Consider the following 23,739-nt stretch of genomic DNA (forward strand, 5'->3'; position numbering starts at 1 on the left):
ACTTAAAATCCCCTCAAAATCTTTGCATAAAACATTCCAGTCTCTGAGATGGTACCTGCAAGCATTTCAGTTACCTGCTCAGTAGCAAAATTTTACTCAAAACATGGCACGCATTTTTTAGTGTGTAATTAGGTATGTTGACGGACCGTTAGAGCGATAAGTCAGTAGAAGTATAAACGTCAAAGCCATAGTTTCAGTTGCTACTTGGTTTTTCGTCGGAAACATTTATCATTACGTGTGTGCGAAGATGGGGTCATGAAGCTTGTGTGGTTTTAGATGTGTATCAGAAATTATAGGACTCTTCGGTACTGTATATTACCTCTACTGTGGTTACCTAATGAGGATTCATGTAGAGAGGTTTGTCTTACCAAGTAAAATTAATGTATATAGGCCACACCCCGCGACAAAGTCAATCGGAGACGCTATACAAAACTAAAAATATTAGGTATATTAAAAAGATTAAGGAAAGCATTTTTTTTCTGGAGAAGCTGCATTTGACAAAAGCGGGTCGTAGTTTTTACGAAAAGGGGCAGTTTCGTGTAAGTTTCTAACACCAACATTGTTTTTTAACTTCCACGTAAAACTGGAGAAAAGGGGGTGGGGTGTGGTTTATTTAGCTTGCTTCATTTGGTGCACTATTTTTGATGGGTCAAAAAAATATCTCCCCCATGAAAAAATCCTGGATATAGCCTTTGTTTCACCCCCTCTTTCTTTAAAAAATTAAGATGGAATTTCACATAGGCATTGCAGTAATTTCTCATGATAAACCATGCTTCATTCGTCATCAGTTAACATTAGTCGAAAAATCCGAAAATTTTATTCTAATCCCTAGTTTAAGGCTAACGGTACGGTTGCTCGTTTCTTTTGAAGTGGAAAAGCGCCTGGTCTCATGAAACAAGGAGGTAACTTACCGGAAAGGAAGGGTTAGTCTTGGAATGACCTTGAATATATATAAAGTATGTGCAAAATGTTTCCCAAATATGAAGGGCATAGCAAAGCAAAAAAAAAACAAACAAATTTATTATTTGTCAATAATAAATTAGGTTACATCAACAGAGTCAACAAGACAACTGCTATTAATAGTTTTGGGACCATCCGTATCTCTTTTAACTTATAAATTAGCTTACATCAACAAAATTCGGCGGTCATCTGTTGCTAAAAGCTTCAGAATCATCCATAGCTGATAAATTTAATGAGCAATTGAAAAAAATTAATTTACCTCAACAAAGTCGAGCAGACAACTATTAGCATGAGTTCGGGAATCATTCACAATGTCCATAGCTTATAACGATTCCAGTCAAATAATTTAGAAATTATGAATTTGTTTACCTCAGTAAAGTCAAGCAGACAACATGCTCTTATCTTAGAGCCTGGGAATCATCCATATCGCTCAACTTAACTTGTATAAACATAATAACTTGTAATCGCATAGCTTATAATAAATCCAAAAAAAATTTCAGAACTAAAAATTTTTTTACCTCAACAAAGTCGAGCATACAACTGTTGCTAAGAGCTTGGGAATCACCCATATCCAGATCTGAAAATGATAGTTGAGCTTTGGATCCAGAAGATACTGTAATTGTCCACATACATGTTACACCATACCTAGGAGGCTGAGGATAGTTTGGCGATGCTATGGAACCTGATGGACTTGTAATTTTCCCCCCACAGCCTGTAATGTAAGCACAGTCGTTAATTCATAAACATTAATTCATAAACATTAATTCATGGCTTATCAACCTATGAAATATATGAGCTGCTAAGCGAAAAATAGCGATTCTGTATATTTAAAAATGACAAAGTTTTGGATGTAAAACCTACGTCAAGCATCAGCTTTTAAAAATGACTAAAAAATTAGAGTACAAGCTTAGCATACGAAATAAGGGCGTGTACTAGATTAATGATTAAAATATATTTTGTCTAGTTCCTCACTCTTAGCTGTTAACTCAGTTTTGTAGCTGAAGTTAGGTTTTTAGGACTTCACAAATTACTATTTTCTACTAAGCTAAGGGTCATTGAGATCTTAAGAAAAAACCAGCCACTGGATGGTTCTTGAATAAAATACTATACTATTCTTAGTAAAAGTATAATGTATTACAAGAAATTGAAGTTTTATTGTTCGTCTACGTCTATTATTTTATTCGTCCATTTTACGTCGTATATTATTTTATTCTACGTCTTGATACACACCACGGCCACTTTTAAAGGGATTTCTTGGATTCAAGAGCTTGTTCAAAGTTCAGAGAATAGCAAATCACTGGGCAGCTACTTTGGGATAAGACTCAGATTCACTTCAGTACATATTCAACGTCAATATATATTCCTTGGGATATTTTAAATCAGATTAAAACCGCAATTCACTGCAAAGTAAATAATAATTAACGTGAAAAAAAAACATTATTTGAATATTATTAGAGTATTCTGTCGATGAATCCCAAGGATCTAACATAGGAAATCTTCCATTAGTGAGAATTGAACCATTTGCCTCTTTTTACTAATAAGGCAGCTTCAATTGCTGATTTACGCTAGTCTACCGACCAAGCCTTCATAAGAAATGACATTTCAACGTTAAAATGCCTTGCATAAAACATGAAGGAAATGCAATCTATATATATAAAAATAAGTTGTCTGTCTGTTATGTCTGTTACACTATGTCTGTTACGCCAGATTATATCTTCTTATATATATAAAAGAAAACAAGCTTGAATGTAAAAACTGAAAATTGCATAAATATTTCAATATATTTTGACAATAAATTAAAATAATTCGAAAAAAGAAAAATGGTAAAAAACTAAAAAAAACTAAAAAGAAAAAAACTAAAAGAAAATAAAAAATTAAAAATAGAAAAAACCTAAAAAGAAAAAACGTAAAAAAGATAAAAAACTAAAAAGAAAAAAAACTAAAAAAGCTAAAAAACTAAAAAAAAGAAACAACTAAAAAAAACTGGGAATTGCACAAAAATTTCAATATATTTTGACAATAGATTAAAGTAATTCGAAAACCTTAAATCAGATACCCCATATTTTGAGGTTTAATATAAATTGTTGGAGCTTTAGCATGCTTGGCACGTAAAGATTTTTCCAAGTGTCAATGTTAGAATGAACATTGACAAATTGAAGAAAACAAATCACAGACAACTTATTTTTATATCTATCTTCTATATATATAAAAATAAGTTGTCTGTGTCTGTGTGGGTCTGTCTGTCTGTCGGGTGACGTCATGTTTGTGTGTTGACTGACGTCATGTTTTCGACTGACGAAATTACAGACCGGGACATCGGGACACAAATAACGACCGGGACACCGGCACATAGGGAATATAAATGACGACCGGGACACTCAAAGAGAAAGCGACCGGGACACAAGGAATGTTCGATTTGCAATCACCATCAACAAAGTACCGGGACACAAATGACGACCGGGACACAGGGAGTATAAATGACGACCAGGACATAAGTAAAAAAAAACTAAAAAAAACAAAAAAAAAGGTAAAAACTACAAAAAAACTAAAAAGAAAAAAAAAACTAAAAACTAATAAAAAAACTAAAAAAGCTAAAAAACTAAAAAAACTAAAAAGAAAAAAAACTAAAAAAAGGAAAAAAAAAATTAAAAATAAGGTAGAAAAACAAAATTAAAAAGAATAAAAATAAAAAAAAAACTAAAAAGAAAAAAGAAAAAAAACTAAAAAAACTAAAAAAAAAGTAAAAACCAAAGAAAAAGTAAAAACCAAAAAAAAAAAAAAAGAAAAAAGGGGAAAAATACAAAAATTTATTTCATCATATACCATTTCAAAAACGAATGTATGTACAGACCGGGACACCGGGATACAAATGACGACCGGGATACAGGGAATATAAATGACGACCGGGACACAGGGACACAACTACAACGGGGACGCCGGGTGGCACAGGGGGATATATAAATGACGACAGGGACACAGGGAATGTTCGATTAGCAATCACCATCAACAAAGCTCAAGGGCAATCATTAGAATCATGAGGTATAACTAAAAAAACTAAAAAAAAGGTAAGAAACTAAAAACTAAAAAAAAGACCAATTCAAAAACGAATGTATATACAGACCGGCACACCGGGACACAAGGAATATAAATGACGCCCGGGACACTCAAAGAGAAATCACAGACTGGGACACCGGGACACAAATGACGACCGGGACACAGGGAATATAAATGACAACTGGGACACAGGGACACAACTACAAAGGGGACGCGGGGGGGCACAGGGGGATATATAAATAACGACGGCGACATAGGGAATGGTCGATTAGCAATCACCATCAACAAAGCTCAAGGGCAATCATTAGAATCATGAGGTATAGATCTGAATACGGATTGTTTTCCCATGGACCATTATATGTTGCATGTTCAAGAGTCGGTAAACCTGACAATCTATTTATATGCACAGACAATGGGACAGCAAAGAATGTTGTATATTCGCAAGTTTTACGTGGTTAAAAACATATATATATATATATATATATATATATATATATATATATATATATATATATATATATATATATATATATATATATTCACAGGTGGGACATAGGGACACAACTACAATGGTGCGTAACTAATATGGCGCGTAACGACTTACGCGCGCGGGGGGGGCTTGGGGGGGCGCGAAGCGCCCCTACCAACTAGGTGTTGGGGTGGCGCGAAGAGCCAACCCAACAGTTAGTATATTTATATAGATAGATGTGCCGGTGTCCCGGTCGTCATTTGTGTCCCGATGTCCCGGTCTGTAATTTCGTCAGTCGAAAACACGACGTCAATCAACACACAAACATGACGTCACCCGACAGACCCACACACACACAGACAACTTATTTTTATATATATAGATTAGCGACGCTTCTTGACTACTAAGGTCCCTGCGTCGGCCCTGCAGTGCATTCCTGCAGCGTGATTCGATCTCTGGGTCCCGTATTACCAAGCTAAGGTCAAATCCACTGCGCCACCACAGGACTGCAAAATTTTTAATTAAATATTAGATTACTATTTAAACCTTTGCTGGGAAAAAAGTTTCTTTTTATTTTCGTAGATTATTCTTATGTCTTATTAAATAAAAAAAAAAATAATTTATGTTTCAAGAGTCATTCTTAAAGTATTGGGACAAAATTCAAAATATAGCATGAAGAGTGAGGTATTGAGGAGGGGCAGTCCCCCTCATATACGTAATAATTTCTGTTCATTTTAAGTGCTAATGTTGCTCCCTACTTTCAATTGAAAAAAATGTTGTTTTTTTTTAATTTAATTTCTTATTAATTTCGCAATTTTGAATAATGACGGGAAATCCAGCACCACATAAACAGAAAAATCCTCCTCCCCCGGGAAGATTTTCTAAGCAATTCAGTCCCAGTGAAAATTTACCCTGTACAATTACCCTTAACATCTCAACACGTAAAATTGAGTCGGCAACTTCGTTTAGGAATTCTGATATATTTCGCCAGCGTAAAATTATCCCCTGAAAAGTTAACCGCCTGGGAACTTTCCTCCAAATGGAAAATTCTCCCAGTGGAAAATTCTCCCCGCAGAACATCCCCCCACGCACACGAAAAATGTATGCATGCTTCCCAATAACAAATATTATATGTAAATAATTTAAAATTTGTATATCGTCGTAAACACCATTCCCAAGGGGCTGCAGGAGATCATGTCAAGGTATAGTCGTTGGAGCTTTCATCTATGCTGAACAAAAGGGCTAGCTCAAAGTTTGATCGGACGATTTTGGGGGAAAAAAGGCATGGGGGGGATAGTTGCCCACCAACCTTTTTAATGAAAGTTAAAAAACTTTTAATTTCCGTTCGAATGATCTCTCTCCCAATATTCTAGGGCCATTGGTTCGATACGACCACTCTTGAAAAATAAAAAAACTAAAAACAAACAAACAAATTAACACACATTCGTGATTTTTTTTCTGGCAAAAATTATAAAATTCGACATTTTTGCAGGTAGAAGCTTGAAACCTCTACAGTAAGGTTCTCTGATACGCTGAATCTGATGGTGCTATTTAAATTAAGAATATTTGAAAAAGCTTGACTTTTTAGGAGGTGTTTCTCCTCTTTTTGAAAATCAGGCAAACTTTCTCGGGTTCCTAGCCATAGATTGCCGTAGCTTTTGATATATATATTGTAATCAAAATTCAGTATGTTAGTGTTTTCGTTACTTTTGCGTCGCGTCGCTCTTTATTTACAGTTTGTCACTACAAAATGTTTGAAAAATGCAATAAAAAGAAAGCATTTTGTATGAGAAGCATGAGGTATCTGCGTAAGCGCCTTATGGGTAAAACTAGTCTGCGAATTTTTATTTAAAATCTATTTTGAATAAAAAAACTGACGCAGTCACATAAGACAATGGTGCATCACGTAAACTATTCTCAGGGCAAGTGGATTTGCCAATAATTTGATATTTCAGTGAGACTGAGAGCTGATGTTACTGAGCGGTAATAGCTGGTAACTACGGTAACTATGCTAGTAACTTGCTGTTCACTGTGTCTACGCTTGTGGAAAAACTCCTGAAGATGTTAAGGTCCCATCTTGTAAAAACAGCCTGTTTAGATGACCTGCCAGCAAAAAAAATATGGTTTTTCCCCAAATAGGATAAAAAAGTATACTGGAAAACGTGGATTGAGTGAGCTAAGGAACAAAAATAGTGACACTCGTGGATAAAATCGAAATGTATCACTTGTATAATTGGGTAAGCACGGATAATGATCTGTCCTTCAACTGCTGGGACGGATCCTTGGTGCGTCGTATGAGCATAAAGGCTTAGAAACTGGAATTCATAGTAGAGAACCACCCTTCTATCAATTCAATCCTGTTATGAGTCACATCTAGCAATTGCTTTGGATATTTTTATGACCACTCCTAAAGAGCTAGTCACTAACAGCGTGTCTTTGGCCATAGCTTATGATTCATAAGGCGATTCAGTCGTTTCATCAATGTTATGTCTAGCTTGTCTGTGAAAACCCTCCTATGGGTGCACTCCATGGCGTTTTTAACAGGGAGAGCATAATTGTAAGGAAATTTGCCAGATTTGCCTCTCACTCACTCGGACTATCTGTCTTGGCTTTTACTAAAATTAGCCATGGCTTGAGTTCCACAACTACTTGATTTTAATTCAAGATTGATTTTATTTCTTTTTCGCCTGTGAGTCCAAGCAAAAACAGTCCCCGATTTTGCATACAAGTCTAGTGGACATTATCTGTCACGCGTCAACCCAAAATCGATCCAATCTTTCATCCCTTAGTTTTATGACTATCTATCTTAGTTCTGCCCTAGGAATGACACATGGTCGGATGATAGATAGACTTACCTATCAACAAATGCACTGACATCATTTTTGCATAAAACTAAAAAGAGCTTATGCCAGATTTGCCTCTCACTCACTCGGACCATGTTTCTTGGCTTTTTCTACAATTAGCCATGGCTTGGTACCCACAACTTCTTGATTTTAATTAAAGGAAAAGGTAAGGAAAGGGTTTTGCAAGAAAAAGGTAAAAAAAAACTCCGGAGACTGAAGACGTTCTCGAATGACTTCTGTGGGCAATTAGAAACTGTCCGCAAGACCATCACAGCCATAACACGATTCCTAAATTTAGAGTAACTATCTTTGACGATTTCAATTAGGCTTCGCGGGAATCGGTAATGGAGGAGAATATGGCACAGGCCATTTTTCCAGATAAGGTTAAATGCTTGTTCAAAGTCAAAGAACAGTTATTACAGGTTTTGGTAGTGGCAAGATTCCCTATAACTTTTTTAAGATTTGACACAGTGTGATATTTTGGTTGATTGGTCAATCTTCCGGGGTGGGAAGGGGCAGGGAAGTCGCTTGACACTTTTGAATGACTGAAGATGACAGAACTGTGACTCACAGGGGTATAGTACGGGCGAATATTTTGGTAGTCAGGTTGATTTGACAGGTAGGATGGTAGTTGGTGCATATTGTCTTGGACCCTCTTTTTGTAAGCGTCATTATTGCCTGGCAGCAGACACAGTCTTGTGGGAAAGATCTACAACTGGTTTACATCGAACTCTCAGGAGTTCTTACAGGATTCTGCTTGAGCTAGTGGTCCGGTCTTCAGGAATCGAATAGTGTCCAGGAAATCCGAAAAAAAAGAAGAAATAGGTTGGGGTCTGAGCTTGAAACAATAAATGGGCTAGTCACGTCAGGGATAGGGAAGGGTATCAGGATTAAGCTTTTTATTGGATTAAAAGGATTAGGATTAACAGGATTAAGCATTTTTTTTTTATTCACTCTATCCATCTCGATCGGATACTTTCTGGGACTTATATCTGGTAGGATTTTTCTTCTAGCAGCATAGTTCGCTCTTACCCAAACATCATCATGTTTCAGTACTGAAATGATAACAATTTTATTTTCAAGATTTTGTAAATATATTTTGCCGCAGAGACCATGACTTCATGTTCAGGCATGAAACTTCGGATAATATATTTCTTAAAGGAGATTCTGTCGCCTGTTTTGCCACAAATTTTTGGTAATATCAGCAACTTATCAGTAAAGTGGGTATAAGTGTTCACCGCTAGGTCAGTGCTAGGGTCTAATTGGAATAGAGATGAATAAAGGGAAGAAAAAAAACCTATGGTAATTTAACTAACAAAAAAGGCAAAGTATAAAAAACAAGATTACCAGTTGCAGTTGCCTCCCAGCTAATGCGGAACCCTTTTTGACTTCTAGAATTATCTGACACAAATCTGATATAGAGCTGATTCCCATGAGAAGGTATAGTTGGTGGAATATTTGTTCCACAATACCGTCCAATTAGAGGAGATGTTGCATATTTCCCATTCCTAAAAAAAATAGATGCATATACAATACCCTTTTAGTTTGCCAATATACATAGAAAACGTTCAAGAACTTGACGGAGGCAACACCACTTCCCTTTACAAAGAATTAAATAAAAAAAAAACAAGTTTTTTTTCAAAAGAAAGTAAGGAATGACAATAAACTTTAAAACTGAAGAAACTATTCCGTATACGAGGGTGCTCCCCCTTCCTAAGTCCCTCTCTCCTTAGGCATAATTTTTTTAGTACTTTAAGAAAGCTTCCCCTTTCAATTAAACGGCCCTTGTTTTTCAGGACACGTTCTTTAGGAATAAGGACAAAGTCAAATTTTAGCATAATCTCTCCTTAAATACGGAATAAATTCTGATCATTTTCAGCTTAAATGTTTCTCCTTACTTTTAGTTGGAAAAACTTGTTTTGGTTGACTTTCTGACCGTTTTTAAAATATTACCGGGGAATCTGTTTCTTCATCCATGGCAAGTTTCCTCTCCCTGGAAAAATCCTCCATAAAAATCATCTTCCATGTAAAATACCCCCGCAGAAAATTCTCTCGGGAAATTCAGCCCTTGCAGAAAATGAACCCACAGCCCCCTTTCCCTGGGGGCTGTGGGTTCATCTTTTCTCCAAAGACATAATTATGGGACCTTTAAACTACATTGAACAAAGTGGATTTCGCAAAATTTTGACCAGAAGACTTTCGAGAAAAAAGGGATGTGAGAGGGGGGCTAGTTGTCCTCCAATCACTTAGGTCTGTTATAAAGGACACTAGAGCTTTCAATTTCAGTTCAAAAGAGTCCTCTCCAAATATGCTAAGATTATTGATTTGATACGATCACTCCAGGGGAAAAAACATATTTGTGATCTTTCTTCTGACAAAAAAAAAAGAAATTCTTCATTTTTGGAGATTGGAGCTTGTAACCTCTACAGTACTGTTCTCTGATATGCTGAATCTGATGGTGCGATTTTCATTAAAATTTCGGGAATTTTAGGGGGTAATTATCCCCTTTTTGGGTAATACTAAACTTAACGAATTTTAAATATTTGGAACCAGCATAAAAAGCAATTGTTTTGATGTATCCATTAAAATCAAAATTCGGTTTCCTATAGTTTCAGTTACTATTGAGCCGAGTCGCACCAACGTACAGTTCGTTACCACGAACTATTTGATTTAAGCAAACACTGTTTAAAGTTGACAGCAACTAAAACTATTAAAGCTAAAGTCTAAGTTGTACCTCACTTAAATCTAACCAGCCCACTATAGTGTATATCAGATATATCTTAAATTGCTATTATTTATTTTATGTAGTTAATATGTGAATAATATATTTATTTTGTATATATAAACAAAATATATAAAAAAAATTAAGAGGATCAGTAAAAAATACTTGAATACAATTTTACTGAAATTCTTATCAACTGTTCATAGCTCAAAAGCTCCTATAACCACCGCAGTAGAGCTGAAGTTATATAATGTGATGGAGCTTGAGACTTCTTAAGAAATATAAATTTGATGATTCGTTGGTTTTTCATATTGAACCAATTTTGTTGACACCTGGAGATTATTTGAGAGAAAATCAGGGTTAATATTTTACCCAAATTGTAATTTCTGACGTTAACATGTGTTTACGTTACATGTGTTAACACGATAACATGACGTTATCGTGTGCATGTACTGTACGTGATCGAATTTCTCGTCAGTGTTCTTGCAAGTTCTGTAGTTTTATGGCAATTCCCAGAAAGATATACTATAGTTGCAATAGTATGTTGACTAAAGGCGTTAATGAGTGACCAAATAGAGTACAACCGACTTGGGTTGTGCTGGCCCTGACCCGTTAAGCAGAGCGGAAGTTCGTAATTGGCTGTGATGCCCCCTGCCAAGCTTTGTCTTCTCGTTTATTCTTTTAAAGTGCGAGTCAAGAACAAAACACCAAGTTTTGTGAGTTTTAAACTCATTCTATTTTGAGCTTTAATATTGTGATGGAGATATAGACTTTTAAGGACGTCAAAATATGTCTGTGGTTAGGTTTCTGCTCTATTGTGCCTTGTAATTACTTGTATTACCCTATGGAGGATTCTTCTGGTCCAAGCTGGATCGCCAAGTTTGAGACTAAATTAGTGACAAATGTGACAAACAGAATATCAAAAGGAGTCAACTCGATTAACCGATGTAAAAAGAAAAGAAAAGAAAAAACAGAGCGACCAGCTCTGAGGCTACGTGACCAGCTTCCTTTTTTTTTTTTTTTTTTTTTTTTTTTTTTACAGTGCGAGTCAAGAAGAAATACACCGACATTTTTTTAAGTTTTAAACTCATGCTATCTTGAGCTTTAATATTGTGATGGAGGTATAGACTTTTTAGGACTCAAAATGTGCCTGTGGTTAGGTTTCTCCTACTATGCCTTGCAATTATTTGTTACCCTATGGAGGATTCTTCTGGTCTGAGCTGGATCCCAAGGTTTGAGACTAAGTTAGTGACAAATGTGACAAACATAATATCAAAAGGAGTCAACTCGATTAACCAATGTAAAAAAAAAGGGAAAAAAAAACAACAGAGAGACTGGCTCTGAGGCTACGTGACCAGCTTCCCCTTCTTTCTTTTAATGAGAGAGCCAAGAATAAATCTATGAAGGTCTTGTGATTTTTCCATTGTGTAATTTTAAGCTTGTATGACACGAAGCAGGTTGAAGCTTTTCATGGCTTTAAAATATGTTTGAGGTTATGCATCTTTTTAGGCGTCTTGGAAAAAATTCTACAAAGTATTGGTCTGGCCGCAACCGGATTGCCAGTTTTGGGACGGAATTGGTCAGAAACGTAACAAACAATATATTAAAAGAAACTAAGTCGTTTAGTAGATGTAAAAAAAAAAGAGAAAACAGGTTCTGAGATTGGTATAAGTTGTTAATTGGTTGGCACCTGACCAACTTCACCTTCTTCTTTATTTTGACAAGGGGGTAAAGAGCAACGTAACGGAGTCTTGCGAGTTTTGTATCATGTTATTGTGGATTTATGTAAAATGCTGGAGATTGAGTCTATTCAGGACGTCAAAATGTGTCTGGAGTTACCTTTCTGCACTTTAAGGCTTTTCAACTTGTGTTGTATTATTCTGTAAAGATTTCGCTTGGTCTTGACCATAAATATCACACAGAAAATATCACAAATAAAAAATAAAAAACGAAGGGGTAGATTGCGAGGCAACTTGACTAGCTCCCCTTTCTTGTTTATTTTTATATGCGAGTCTTGTGAGTTTTCTGTCATGGTATTTTGAGCTAATATGATAGGATAGCTTTTCAGGGCTTCAAAATATCTCCGAGGTTATGTATCATTTTTTGGCGTCTTACAAAGATTTTGTATTATTCTATGACAGTTCCCATCTGGTGCATTTTGAACCTTGGATCTGGTCATTGGTTTAAACCATCTAGTCCTAGATGGGCTACCAGTATTTGAGACTGAATTGGTCACAAATGCGATACATAAAACATCAAAAGAAACTACCTCAATAATTGTGTTTAGTCTGTAACTAAAGTGAATAAAACCTAAGTTGAAAAAAAGCGTAAATAATAGATTATTAAATATACAAATATGAGTTACTCTAAAATTTCAAAACCGCGATTCAAGAGATAAGCACTGTGACTTAAATTTACTATTAGCTAACAGGGCAGTTTTGACATGTAGGCGTTTACGAATATTAAAACGAACAGTTATTTCTTTGGGATTAAAATATGAAATAAAATATGTTTTAAAAATCTGCCATTAACAGAATTAAATGCCCATGAGTTAAAAGTGAAAACGCAGTCTTTTTATTTCTAAGACATCTCCAACTGTCAAAGCTAAAATATGTTCATAGGGGAGTTAATTAATTATTGATGAGTGTGTCAAATGAAAATTTTTCAGACGAACAAGAAACCCTGTAAACCAGACTAATTAAGGCTAGCTTATAGGCCATTAAGTATAACGGAGTTACAAAACTAGAATTAAAGTTTGTTGCCTAAACCATACGGCAGTATTACATTTCTGAAGCGCTTGTTTAAGGTTTTGGCTGAACAGCGACAAATATGGTACAACTGTGTGCTATTTCTTCTTTTGATTTGTTTACTTTCTTTTGGTTCATTAATTTCCTTCTTTTAAGACATTTCAGTTCCGTTTTACTAACTTCACCTCAAAAGTTTTCAAATAATTCTGTAATTCTTTTTACTCTCCTATCCTTTATACTTTTAATCCATTTTTCTTTTTCTTAATAGTTACTTTTCAGTTCTTGAGCGTGGGTTATAGCTAAACCCATGATATGCCTCAATAATTATGACAGTTCTAACCTTTTCACTTTCCCTAAGTAATTTGTTTCACATTTGGAGTCTGCCTAATGTTAGTTAGTTATGCTCCAATCTACCTGAATTGGCCTAGTCAAGGTATCTTCTGTTACTGATATCACACTTCTTGTCAGCTTGTCAATTCCCTGCAGTCACTATAAGAAGTGACTTGGGGTAGTCCCAGCAATATCGACGCTACACATAGGTGGTTGTCTTCTTGGTTGTCTTCATAGGGGTGGGGGTTGTTAAGGGAATCAATCTTCCCTTAAACGCTATTTTTGAAAGCTGGACCAAGAACATGAAGGATGAAGAAGGCTCTGTCATTGAAACGACTGAAGTGAATAGTCAGCAGGATGGCGTTGAAAAAATTAAGTAAAGTTAGTAGGTAGTCGTGTGATATTAGGCTGGGGTAAGTGATATTAGCGAGCTTTCGGAGCTTTCGAGCTTCTGGTCCATGTCTCCACTCCATATATTGCTTCCAGAATCCCAAAAACTCAGAAAAAGAGCGTCTTCAGTCTCATCAATAGACATCGACTTCAGCATCTTCAGTTCTGTTGTCAGTTTTTATCTTCAGAATTGAGTAAGGGAAGCATTCGTTTGATATCAGACCAGGATAAGTGATATTTCCAATTTCAGTTTAAGCAGGTTCAGTTTCGGTCTTCAGAATTGAGTAAGTCGTCTGATATTAGACCAGGGTAAGGGATGCCAGCGAGCTTTCGTAGCGATCCCGTTTCAAACTCGGCCAATTCGATTTTCGTTTAAAGTCCATGTCTTCACTCCACACGTTGCTTCTAGAACCCCAAGAACTCAGAAAAAGAGTTCTTCAATCTCAGCAATAGACATCGGTTTAAACAAGTTCAGTTCTGTCTTCAGTTTTTGGCGCATATAAAATATTTGAATAGTCGTACTTTGTAAGCATGTATAAAGCAGAAACCTAAGTATTTTCATATTTTTTCAGACATCTTTTTAAATCCTCCGCATAACCTGCAGGATTTTGTGGCATAATTGGCCAGATACGGGGCCCAGGCATCTGAAAATTCTAAAAATCAGGAAGACATGTGATAATGAGCATAAGAATTTACATGAGTCACATTTTTAAATTCTTCAAACATTATAAAGACTTACCTTATTTCCAAATAATCGAAGCTGCACCTGTCATGAGATTCTAATTGGAAATCCAAAACTGACAGTAATAACTGATAGCCATACCGGTAATAAATAGTCCAGACGCAGTCTCTATTCGCAGGATACATGGCTGGATATGCAGGACTGCTTATGATACCAAATCCAGTGTAAAAGTCTCCACCACATGCTGCAAACAAAATGACGGTCAATGTGAATTGTAACGTGAGCAACAACTACATCGGAAGAAACTTACTGAGGTATTTATTTATTGATTATAATAATCTGAACTATTTAATTATAATTATTAGACATTATATAATAATAATAATTAGAAATTAATATTGTTTGAATGTTATAATTGTTCAAATAAAATTTGTGGATTTAATTATCTAATTAATATTGTAGTTTGGAGCAACAACCGTTGTTTTCTTTTAGTTCTTCACAATATGTAGAACGACAGCCTTTGCTTGGAGTTGATTGTGTTTTTGGTTTAGTCTCTTTTGTGTCAAATTGTCAAAGTCTTTGACGTTTTTACATTTTTGTATTTCCCGTTGTAAAAGTATATTCTTCAGAGAAATTTTTAAAACAAAAGCCTTTGCTTAGAGTTGATTTTGTTTTTGGTTTAGTATATTCACCGTTTAATCTCCTTTGTGTAAAATTTTCAAGGTCTTTGACGTTTTTATAAATTTTTTTTCTCATTGTCAAAGTATATTCTTCAGAGATTTTCTTAAAAGGAAAGCCTTTGCTTGTAGTTGATTTTTTTTTTTTTTTTTTTTTTAGTCTATTTACGATTAAGTCTCTTTTCTGCCAAATTGTCCAAGTCTTTGATATTCTCAAAATCAAACAATATAGCACTGTTCACGGTGAAGAAACTCATAAAATCGGAAGCTCATAAAGAAACTCATAATTTCAGTGGGTAATACATTTATTCTCATTTCTGCTTTCTACCCAGAAAAACTTCTGACACCAAAAGAGTAGCCTAAATTCAATTATGTATTTAGAACATTGTAGAAGGAATAGTCAAATAAATGATTTTTTGAGAGAATGGAAGTGTCTGCAGTAAGGCACCATTGAACCTTTTAAACTGTAACTGTCTTTAAATAATAAAAGTAAAGGTATTCACGGTCAAAACAAGCTAATTTTACTTAGGAAATAGTATATTGTTCATACCTTGTTTTGTACAGTTCTAAGTATAATGTAGTTTTATATGCTTTTCTGTACAGCCACAGATATATATCTCAGCAACAATAACTGAGAAAAAGTGGCCCAAATATTTGTCATCTAGAAATATTTTAAATGAAACCCAAAAATACAAAAACAACTGAATTCCCTGACAAATTATATAAATTACCGGAACATTTGCGAGAACTTTGATTTTACGAAGTATTCGAGAAAAACGCTCTTGATTGCCTAATTTAAGTGATAATTTTGTCGTAAGTCTCATAGCAATCCAGTACATAAGGAAACATGTTAGGAAAATAATTCTTACTTCATAATATGCAGAACAATCCTAGTTTCGTTCACTGTTGTAAATTTTTTTTGTTTAAAAAACATTCTGAAAAATAAACATGAATTCGACTGCATTTTCCGTTTTCAAATAATCTAAATTTGTAGTTAGACACCATCAATGCCACCTACCAAAACATTAATAAACAAATACTAATAATTTAAGTTAAGTAAGGTTAGGTTAAGTTAGGTAGGATGAGATTATTTAGATGGCACTTGAGTGTTTGTTCATAAAGGATTTTCAAAACTTAGAGAATAGACACACATATTTAAAAATGTGACAGAAAATTGGAATACAAGGAAAGAAGTGAAGATAAAGGTTCTCCCCCTGCAAAATATGTTAACTAGGATTATTCTTTATATTATGAACCTCAACTTAAACGTTTATGAACCTCAATTGCATGTAATACTCAAACTAAAAGAATCACAAAATCCGACTACAGTAATAAAGGAATTGGATGTCTTTATTTAAGAGTAGAGATAGTACGATTAAGAAGTGGAGACTGGAAACCGATACTGAAATTCGAGAGGTGAAGGGCATTTGTGATACAAAATAGAGAGTCCTTGAGATTTCACACGAACAACAATTCCATTTTCTATTTTTGTTCTATTTTATATTTATAGTTTTATTTTCAGGTGAGAGTTCTGTCTTCTAATTTCATGGTATGTTTCTTCGGCTTCTGGTTACCAAAAAAGTTTCGAAGGTTCATAAGCGGCACCTATTCAGACAGCATCTTCATGAGCTATATCGTCATTGGAACGGCATTTTCATGAGCTATACTGTCAGGAGAATAGTAAACTCACGATTTAGATTGTGAATTTACTATCTGTTATGGCATAGAAAAGGCCTTTAAAGAACACCGAGCCAAACTATTTTTATTTAAATCAAAATTATAAATTTGGGAGCCACTAAATGGTACTTTCTCTTGATTCCTTTTAGCTAAGTCACACAAAAAGAAAATAAACTACTCATTTAGTTTACCAATTGGAATGACCTGCACTGTTTTTTTGGTTTTAATATTAATTTCATTATTCAAAACACAAGGTTATGCCCACACAAGACGTTGTCATATTAAATATCATTCTACTATACGATTTAAATATTATCTATTTATATATAGTGTCATCTTTAAGCATTATGGCAAAAATTTTATATAGTATCATTTATGTATATATTATTCTTATCTAGACAGTGTCAATATTATTATCTCTTCTCTCAGTGCTTAAATCATTAAAAAGTGGCTTAGTTGGCATACATACCATGTCAGAATGGAGAGAAATATCTGTTTAGAAGAATTTGGTTTTAAAAACTTCTAGAAATAATTGATCCGTTGTAACTCTTCAGTTATTTCGACAAATTGTAGTTGCATCCACTTTGCATAGTTATTTCTGCATCCACTATGACTAGGAGTGACTATTATTTCCGACAAGAGAGGCTTTTGTAATTGTTTCTCATAATTATTAGGTTGGAAATGACTGCATAAAAGGTCAAAAAGATTTATTTTTTTTATCTATCAAAAGGAAACAAAATAAATAAAAAGGAAAAATAAAGAAACAACAAAATCATATTTTTACCTAACTAAATTTTACAAAAGTAACATCATTAAATCACTTTAGTCGCTCAAATAAGAGTAATCAAAGCTAAATTTAACCGTATGTTAACCATGAGCAAGCACACACTATCTGTGTCATCAGTTCCTAAGATGACACATCTTAGCTATCTACTTCATACTTTACGTATTTCTCTACTTCATGTTTTTCTTCATATTTTTCATTTTCCTCTACTTCATATTTTTTGTCAATGACATACCTAGCCAGGACATCTATAACCACAAAAGCATTTCTTTTCTAAATACTAATACTTGGTTTTCAATTTATTTTCAGAATTGTGAGTAAAAATTGAAAAATGTCTTCGAGCTATGTACATTTTCAACTAACAAGCAACATTTTAGCGCTAAGCCAAATTGCGTGTCCTTGAAAAACAGTTACGTATCTTATAAAAGCTAATCCTTTAAAAATAAAAACAAGTTACCGTGAGTGGTATTCAGAATACTGTAGACAGCAGTAAATCCTTCAGCAGCAATGCTAGAATCGGCTTTAAACACAACTGTCATAACATTGTCCACTGTCGTTAAAACAGGAGGTGTAGTTCGCCCACAAAACCTAAAATTAATGAAAAATTGTTTTCCTTAATTGATTAAATAGGCAAGTACTAACCAATTTCCATCCAATTCTTTGAAGTAAGGATAAATTCTTCGCTTAATCTTCAAGTCACATTATAGTCACTTGTAAAAAAGGGCAAATATTTATAAGTGGTTCTTGTTCTTATCAAATATTTACTTATGAAGTGGAGAATTAAAATGGCATTGACTGGCAAAAATAGCGAAAAACTTTTGGGTGATTTGGATATGTGGCTTGTCAGCTCTGATGCATTAAAACAAATGAGCTTCGCATTTTGAAGGAGCAAAAGGCGAAGGCCTGTTCTGATTTTTTCTTTAAGGGGAGGTAATAAAAGACTGTGTGCACCACGCTTTCTTCGAATCCACTTTTCGTAAGATTTCGCATAAATTGAACATCTCAGAAAAGTGAGATCCACCTGCATCTGGAAGCTAGCCCTCTGATGCGTCTATTTTGCTTCTTTTCACGTTGTGTATAGGACCAGTTGCAGAAAAAACATATCCTTTTTTGTAGGTCCTACAAACAGTCATATCATATTTTAGCCTGTTGAAACGTGCTCAAAATCGAATAGCTAGTGCAGAAGCTTCTACAGACCCTGATGCCGAGCCTCTGCAGTCGAACCAAGATCGTTTATAAATGGATATTATATTGAATTTTTTATAAATTCATGCATTTACCTCCATCGTAGAAGTTCTCGAATCTCGTTCCTAAAAGAACAAAACCTTAAGGGCAATCCGTCAGTATACAGCCCGGCAGGATTATCTTCATTAGGGTATACACTGTCACGAATACTTAAAAATGAGATTCGCTCAATAATCCGTCACCACCTGGCAAACCTCCAAGTAGAAGTAATCCCTAAAAGTCAATCGCATGAGACAGTCAAGTAAAGGTATGACAAATATATAAAAGCTGAAAATAAAATAAAATGAGAAAGTTACCAAGACTAGCGACATGTCCTCAGAATTGGTGAAGCCACAAAGATTGTAATAAAAAAAAAAATTACTAAGTCTGGGAAGCCTATATCAACACTATATTTATCCAGAACAAATTTCCATCAGCTCCATGCCAGTCACCTGTCAGGTTCGGTACACAGAAAGAAAGACATTATTCAAAGGTTTTATCATTTATGATTTCAAAAAAATCTGCCTCAAGTCTTAACTTTAATTGGTCAATCATAAAACTAACGTTTTTAGTACTACTTATTTTATACGTACAAGATAAATTATTGACACTTTAGTCATGAGTAATCTTGATTTTATTGACAAGCATGATTATAGAAAACTCAGACTATAAAATGCTAAAATAACTCGAACTAAAATAACAGTTGCAAGTATTAAAAAAAATTTATAGGGCAGCAGATTAAGCAAGAAGAGTAAAAAAAGGAAGTAAAGAGAAAGTAAAAAAATGTAAAGAAGTAATGAAAAAACTTAGTTACTGCATAAATTTACTAATCCTTGTTATCTTTTCTTTCTTTAATAACAATTATAAAAATCGGTCAATTCATGCTTCTGTTGAAGCTTAGAGCACAGAAACTACGGGTTTTCTTCCAGAAGGTAATTATCCGTCACAATCATTGACTAGTTATTAATTTTTGAGTTCTAAAACACCAGGCTATAAAAAAAATTTGGTCAATTCTTAGTGCAATGAGTGCGAAAAAGACTTAAATAGTAATAGTTTTTGCTTATTATGAGCACACAAGGGGGTAAATGCGTAGCTATGAACCATTTTACGATAAATTTAATAACAAATAATTATTTATTGTCAGTGCAATTTGGCTTTTAGAGCGTAACCGTAAACAACCATTTTGGTGAACAACGAAGTATAATTCACAATTCATACAATTTTGCTGCATTTCCTCCACCCTAACAAACACTGATGTTAACAGTTTTATCAACAAATGTTCTTTCACAAACTTATAGAAAGTTGTAAAAAGAAAGTCGTAGAAACTCATGGAAAGTTGTGTTGGCAAATTTCTGAAAAAAAAATGGAAATGCACGAAATACTGTTTCTGAAAATTATAGAAAATTCAATTTATTACAGGAAACTCCTTGTAGATTTTGAATGTAAGATTAAAAGAAAATCGAAACATTAGTATACAATTTGTGAGTTTATTTATCAAAGTAAAGATTGGAGACTATTTTTTAATTTTATTGTTTTAAGCTTAATTTTAAAATTAGGGCTTGAAGCATTAAATGTTTGTTAGACATATAAATAAAAAGAAAAAGCAAAACCGATCAGTTGTCTCTGCAGAATTGGGAACAGCGTATGCAGCAAAAATCTGAGTAAACGAAGGGAGAAAAAAAAACAGAAGGAAAATGATGAGCATTAAGCTCAGGGTTGAAGAAACTACCTTTCAAATGTTAGTAGATATACGTTTTTCAAACTTTTAATCCAAATTCAGCTGACATTCAGATATTAAAATAGTTTAGAATTTTCTTTTTTTTTCTTTTTTTGTAAGACTTTGAACCACATTCAACTGGGTTTCAGACATTTAAACTTAGGAGTTGAATTCAGAGACCAACAATTGAAGGTAGAAATAATAAAAGTAACAGAATTAATAAAACAATTTAAAAAGTAATTATTTTTTAATAAATGAAATCGCTTCAAGATGGAAATAAATACTGAAACTAATAGTAGGTAATTATTGTTTATAGTTATATAATACTCAAACTAATAGTAGGTAATTGCATATAGTTATATAATACTCAAACTAAAGAAATCACAAAATCAGACTGCAGTAATAAAGGAATTGGATGCCTTTATTTCTTTATTTTAGAATATATGAGATGGTCTGATTAAAAAGTGGAAACTGGAAATCCATACTGAAATTCAATAAGTGAAGGGAATTTGCGATAAAAAAAATAGAGTCCTTGAGATTTCACACGAACAACAATGTCATTTTCTATTTTTGTTCTCTTTTATTTTTTACAGTTTTATTTTCAGGTGAGGATTCTGTTTTCTAATTTCATAGCATGTTTCTTCGGCTTCTGGTTAACAAAAAAGTTTTGAAGGTTCATAAGCGCCACCGGAGCCTCTATCATAAAAAGTTTAGGGTTATGGACCCAATGAAACAGTGGTTGAGCAATCATGACACGTCAGTAATAAAAGTGACACTGAACTGACGACATTTTCGGCCAATTATAATTTCAGTGCATCTTTTTCATTGTGTTTTTAGTTGTTTTTTTTCCTTTTTTTCTATTTCTTCTTCGGTCAATGGTAGTTCTTAAAAGATTAGATCATCATTATAAACATACTCGTTATCGATCACTCCTTTTCTATTGATCAAAAGTAAGCTGTTGCTAACAATTGTGAGCACGACCAGAACAGCAAAAACACCTTTCTAAAACGTTCCCAACAGAAAATCCTATGTCAAAGGAAATCCCATATCCTATAGTTTAATGGAAATATAAAAACCTAGAATCATATATACCAAAAACAATATAGCATTATTAACAAACCTTCCAATCCTCCCAGAGCCCATTGACACACTTCTGTTGTCAAAGACTTCAACATAGTCAAACTTGCAACTGGCACTTCTTTCCAAAGAAAACGTCTGGAATGTCAATCTAATAACACTTCCAGGCTCGCCTTTTATGATCCAGCGACAAGTAGTACCATGTGGATAAGCCTGAGGGTGTAGTGGTGATGCTATTGTTCCTGAACTGTTTGTCACAATTCCACCACAACCTAAAACAGTAATATCGGTCAATTTTAAAAGATAGCACACTTCCGCTTTTACCTACGAAATTCCTGACATCGGCTGAAACAAATTGATAAAATGTGACGATATTACTTATTATTTATTAACAGTATTAATAAATTTCAGCGATTATAGAGGTTGTGCAATCTGATACTTGAATTTTTTGTGCAATCAGATTTTTGAGTTTTTGGCGTTTCAAATTGAGGAAATTGAATACAATAGCCAAGTGTGGTGTGTGGAAAAAATTGGATATTATTTGTGGATGGTGCTCTAGATGTCAGAGTAGGATAGTTAATAACCCGCAGGTCTCCAAAGTCCATCGGGCTACTGACCAATAAGGTGATTGCCACTGCCATCCGTGGGTCTGCCCACGTAAAGATAAGTTTCTTTTCGTCTCTATCTGATGCTAATCAAGTTCTATATTTATTGATTTTTTATATTTGTTGTTGCCGTCATGGATCCGGCTAATGTTAAAATCGGAGTTGGTTCCTCGCCAAATTACGGGCTATCCCATTTGGCTGGTTTGGATCCAAGAAGGAATGGAGACAAATACCGGAGACAGCCAATTTGTTGTTTTAAGCTATGACAAATAATACTACCGTCAGGTTCGTTTTTTACTTAGTTTTCATGGCAATGAGAAGGAAGCATCAACAAATAAAACTAAGGGTGTTAATCATGCGTCTGCAGAGCTAAAAAATCCTCCTGATGTTTACCGAGAGTTTCGAAAATGAGGACAAGAGTCGATAACAGGTAGCCTGCTCTCAGATCAATCAATCAATCAATCTGTTTATTAAGAGAAAATCCCACTGCTGATCCCTGTAACCTAGTTGTGGCTACAGAGAATGAATTTGCAGCTACAAAACAAAACCAAGCTAAATAAATCGAGATAAAAATTAACAAAAAGCTAAAAAAAATGACTTTGCAGACTGCAGCTAATTTTCATGCTAAGTTTCCAGATGAAACAATGGCTTCTGAAATCTATGATGCAGTATATGTTGAGTTTTATCCTAAATTTGATGATTTGTTGCAAAACTGCGTGAATCAGCTTGAGCTCAAGCTAGACGACATAGAGCAGGAAGGTTGAGGTGATTCCCCCCCCCCCCCGACGCGGGTTAACAACAGAGAGGTTTTTTTTGCAATTTCTTGTTCTTTTATGTTATTAAATAAAATAAAAACAAGCCCTTTTAACTGAAAGTAAGGAGCGACATTAAAACTGAAAATGAACAGAAATTATTCCGTATACGAAAGGGGATGTCCCCTCTTCAACGCGCCGCTCTTTACGTTGAAGTTTTTGATTGTTTTAAACAGTGGAGTTATGAGTAAGAGCCAAACATGCCCAGGATGTGCATGATACCTATGCTCGTTTTAGGTCCCTGAAGCTCCTTAATGTAGGTCAGATATAAGATTACCAAGCTGCAGTATTTGTGTTTCAGTGTATGTATGGTTTAACCCCTGACTTTTTTAAGAGTTCTTACCAAATCAATAGTGACCTGCATAATTATGGATAATTATGGCAAATATGGCAAAATTATGGCATAATTATGGCAAAGTGATAATGTAGTAGTTGATTTGCACCGAGGTATCACGTCTTCATTTTCAATGAAAAAATCGGGTCTATCCATATGGAATGAGGTATCATTGAGCATTAGGGCGGCGGAACACATAGATCAGTTCAAAAACAATTTAAAAGATTACTTTTTGGAGGAAACTCGCTTAATTTTATAATGGCTAGTAAGTTGGGTAGGGGAGAAGAGGAGCTGAGAGGTAAGGGGGACTGGGAAGATAAGGATGGGCAGGGGCTAGGTAGGTTGGAAGGGCAGGATGGGGTGGGGCAGTTGAAAAGAGGGGGAGCTGAGTTATGAAGAGTGGTGGAGACTGGATTTTTTTAAAATTCTTTTTATATTATTATTTATCAATCATATTTTAATTCAGTTGTTAATCTTTCTATTTTTTTTCTATATATAGGTTATAGTTTATTAATTTTGGCATATTTATAATAGTTTTAATTAAATAGTTGAGGTTTAAGTAAATAGTCGAGTTAATAGGTAGGTAGTTACGTGGACTCTCGCGCGACTGCTAACCCTCATAGGTTTTCTCCAGC

General features: G+C 34.5%; 1 protein-coding gene across 16 annotated transcripts in view; it reads right to left on the reverse strand.

Annotated features, from left to right (window-relative positions):
- The window catches only part of LOC136038156 (cubilin-like), a 321,162-nt gene that overhangs the window by 188,774 nt on the left and 108,649 nt on the right, over window positions 1–23,739 (reverse strand). For all 16 annotated transcript variants that reach the window (XR_010620136.1, XR_010620138.1, XR_010620137.1 and 13 more), the window contains 5 exons: window positions 21,397–21,625; window positions 17,793–17,923; window positions 14,255–14,441; window positions 8,674–8,834; window positions 1,479–1,672 (listed from right to left, as the gene is read on the reverse strand). Coding sequence is in view for 13 of the 16 variants with exons in the window: in XM_065721206.1 (XP_065577278.1) it covers window positions 1,479–1,672; window positions 8,674–8,834; window positions 14,255–14,441; window positions 17,793–17,923; window positions 21,397–21,625 (902 nt within the window). In the remaining 3 variants the exon portion in view is untranslated. The remainder of the gene's footprint in view (window positions 1–1,478; window positions 1,673–8,673; window positions 8,835–14,254; window positions 14,442–17,792; window positions 17,924–21,396; window positions 21,626–23,739) is intronic.

Source organism: Artemia franciscana, chromosome 17 (assembly GCF_032884065.1).
Source record: "Artemia franciscana chromosome 17, ASM3288406v1, whole genome shotgun sequence".
Lineage (NCBI taxonomy): Eukaryota > Metazoa > Arthropoda > Branchiopoda > Anostraca > Artemiidae > Artemia > Artemia franciscana.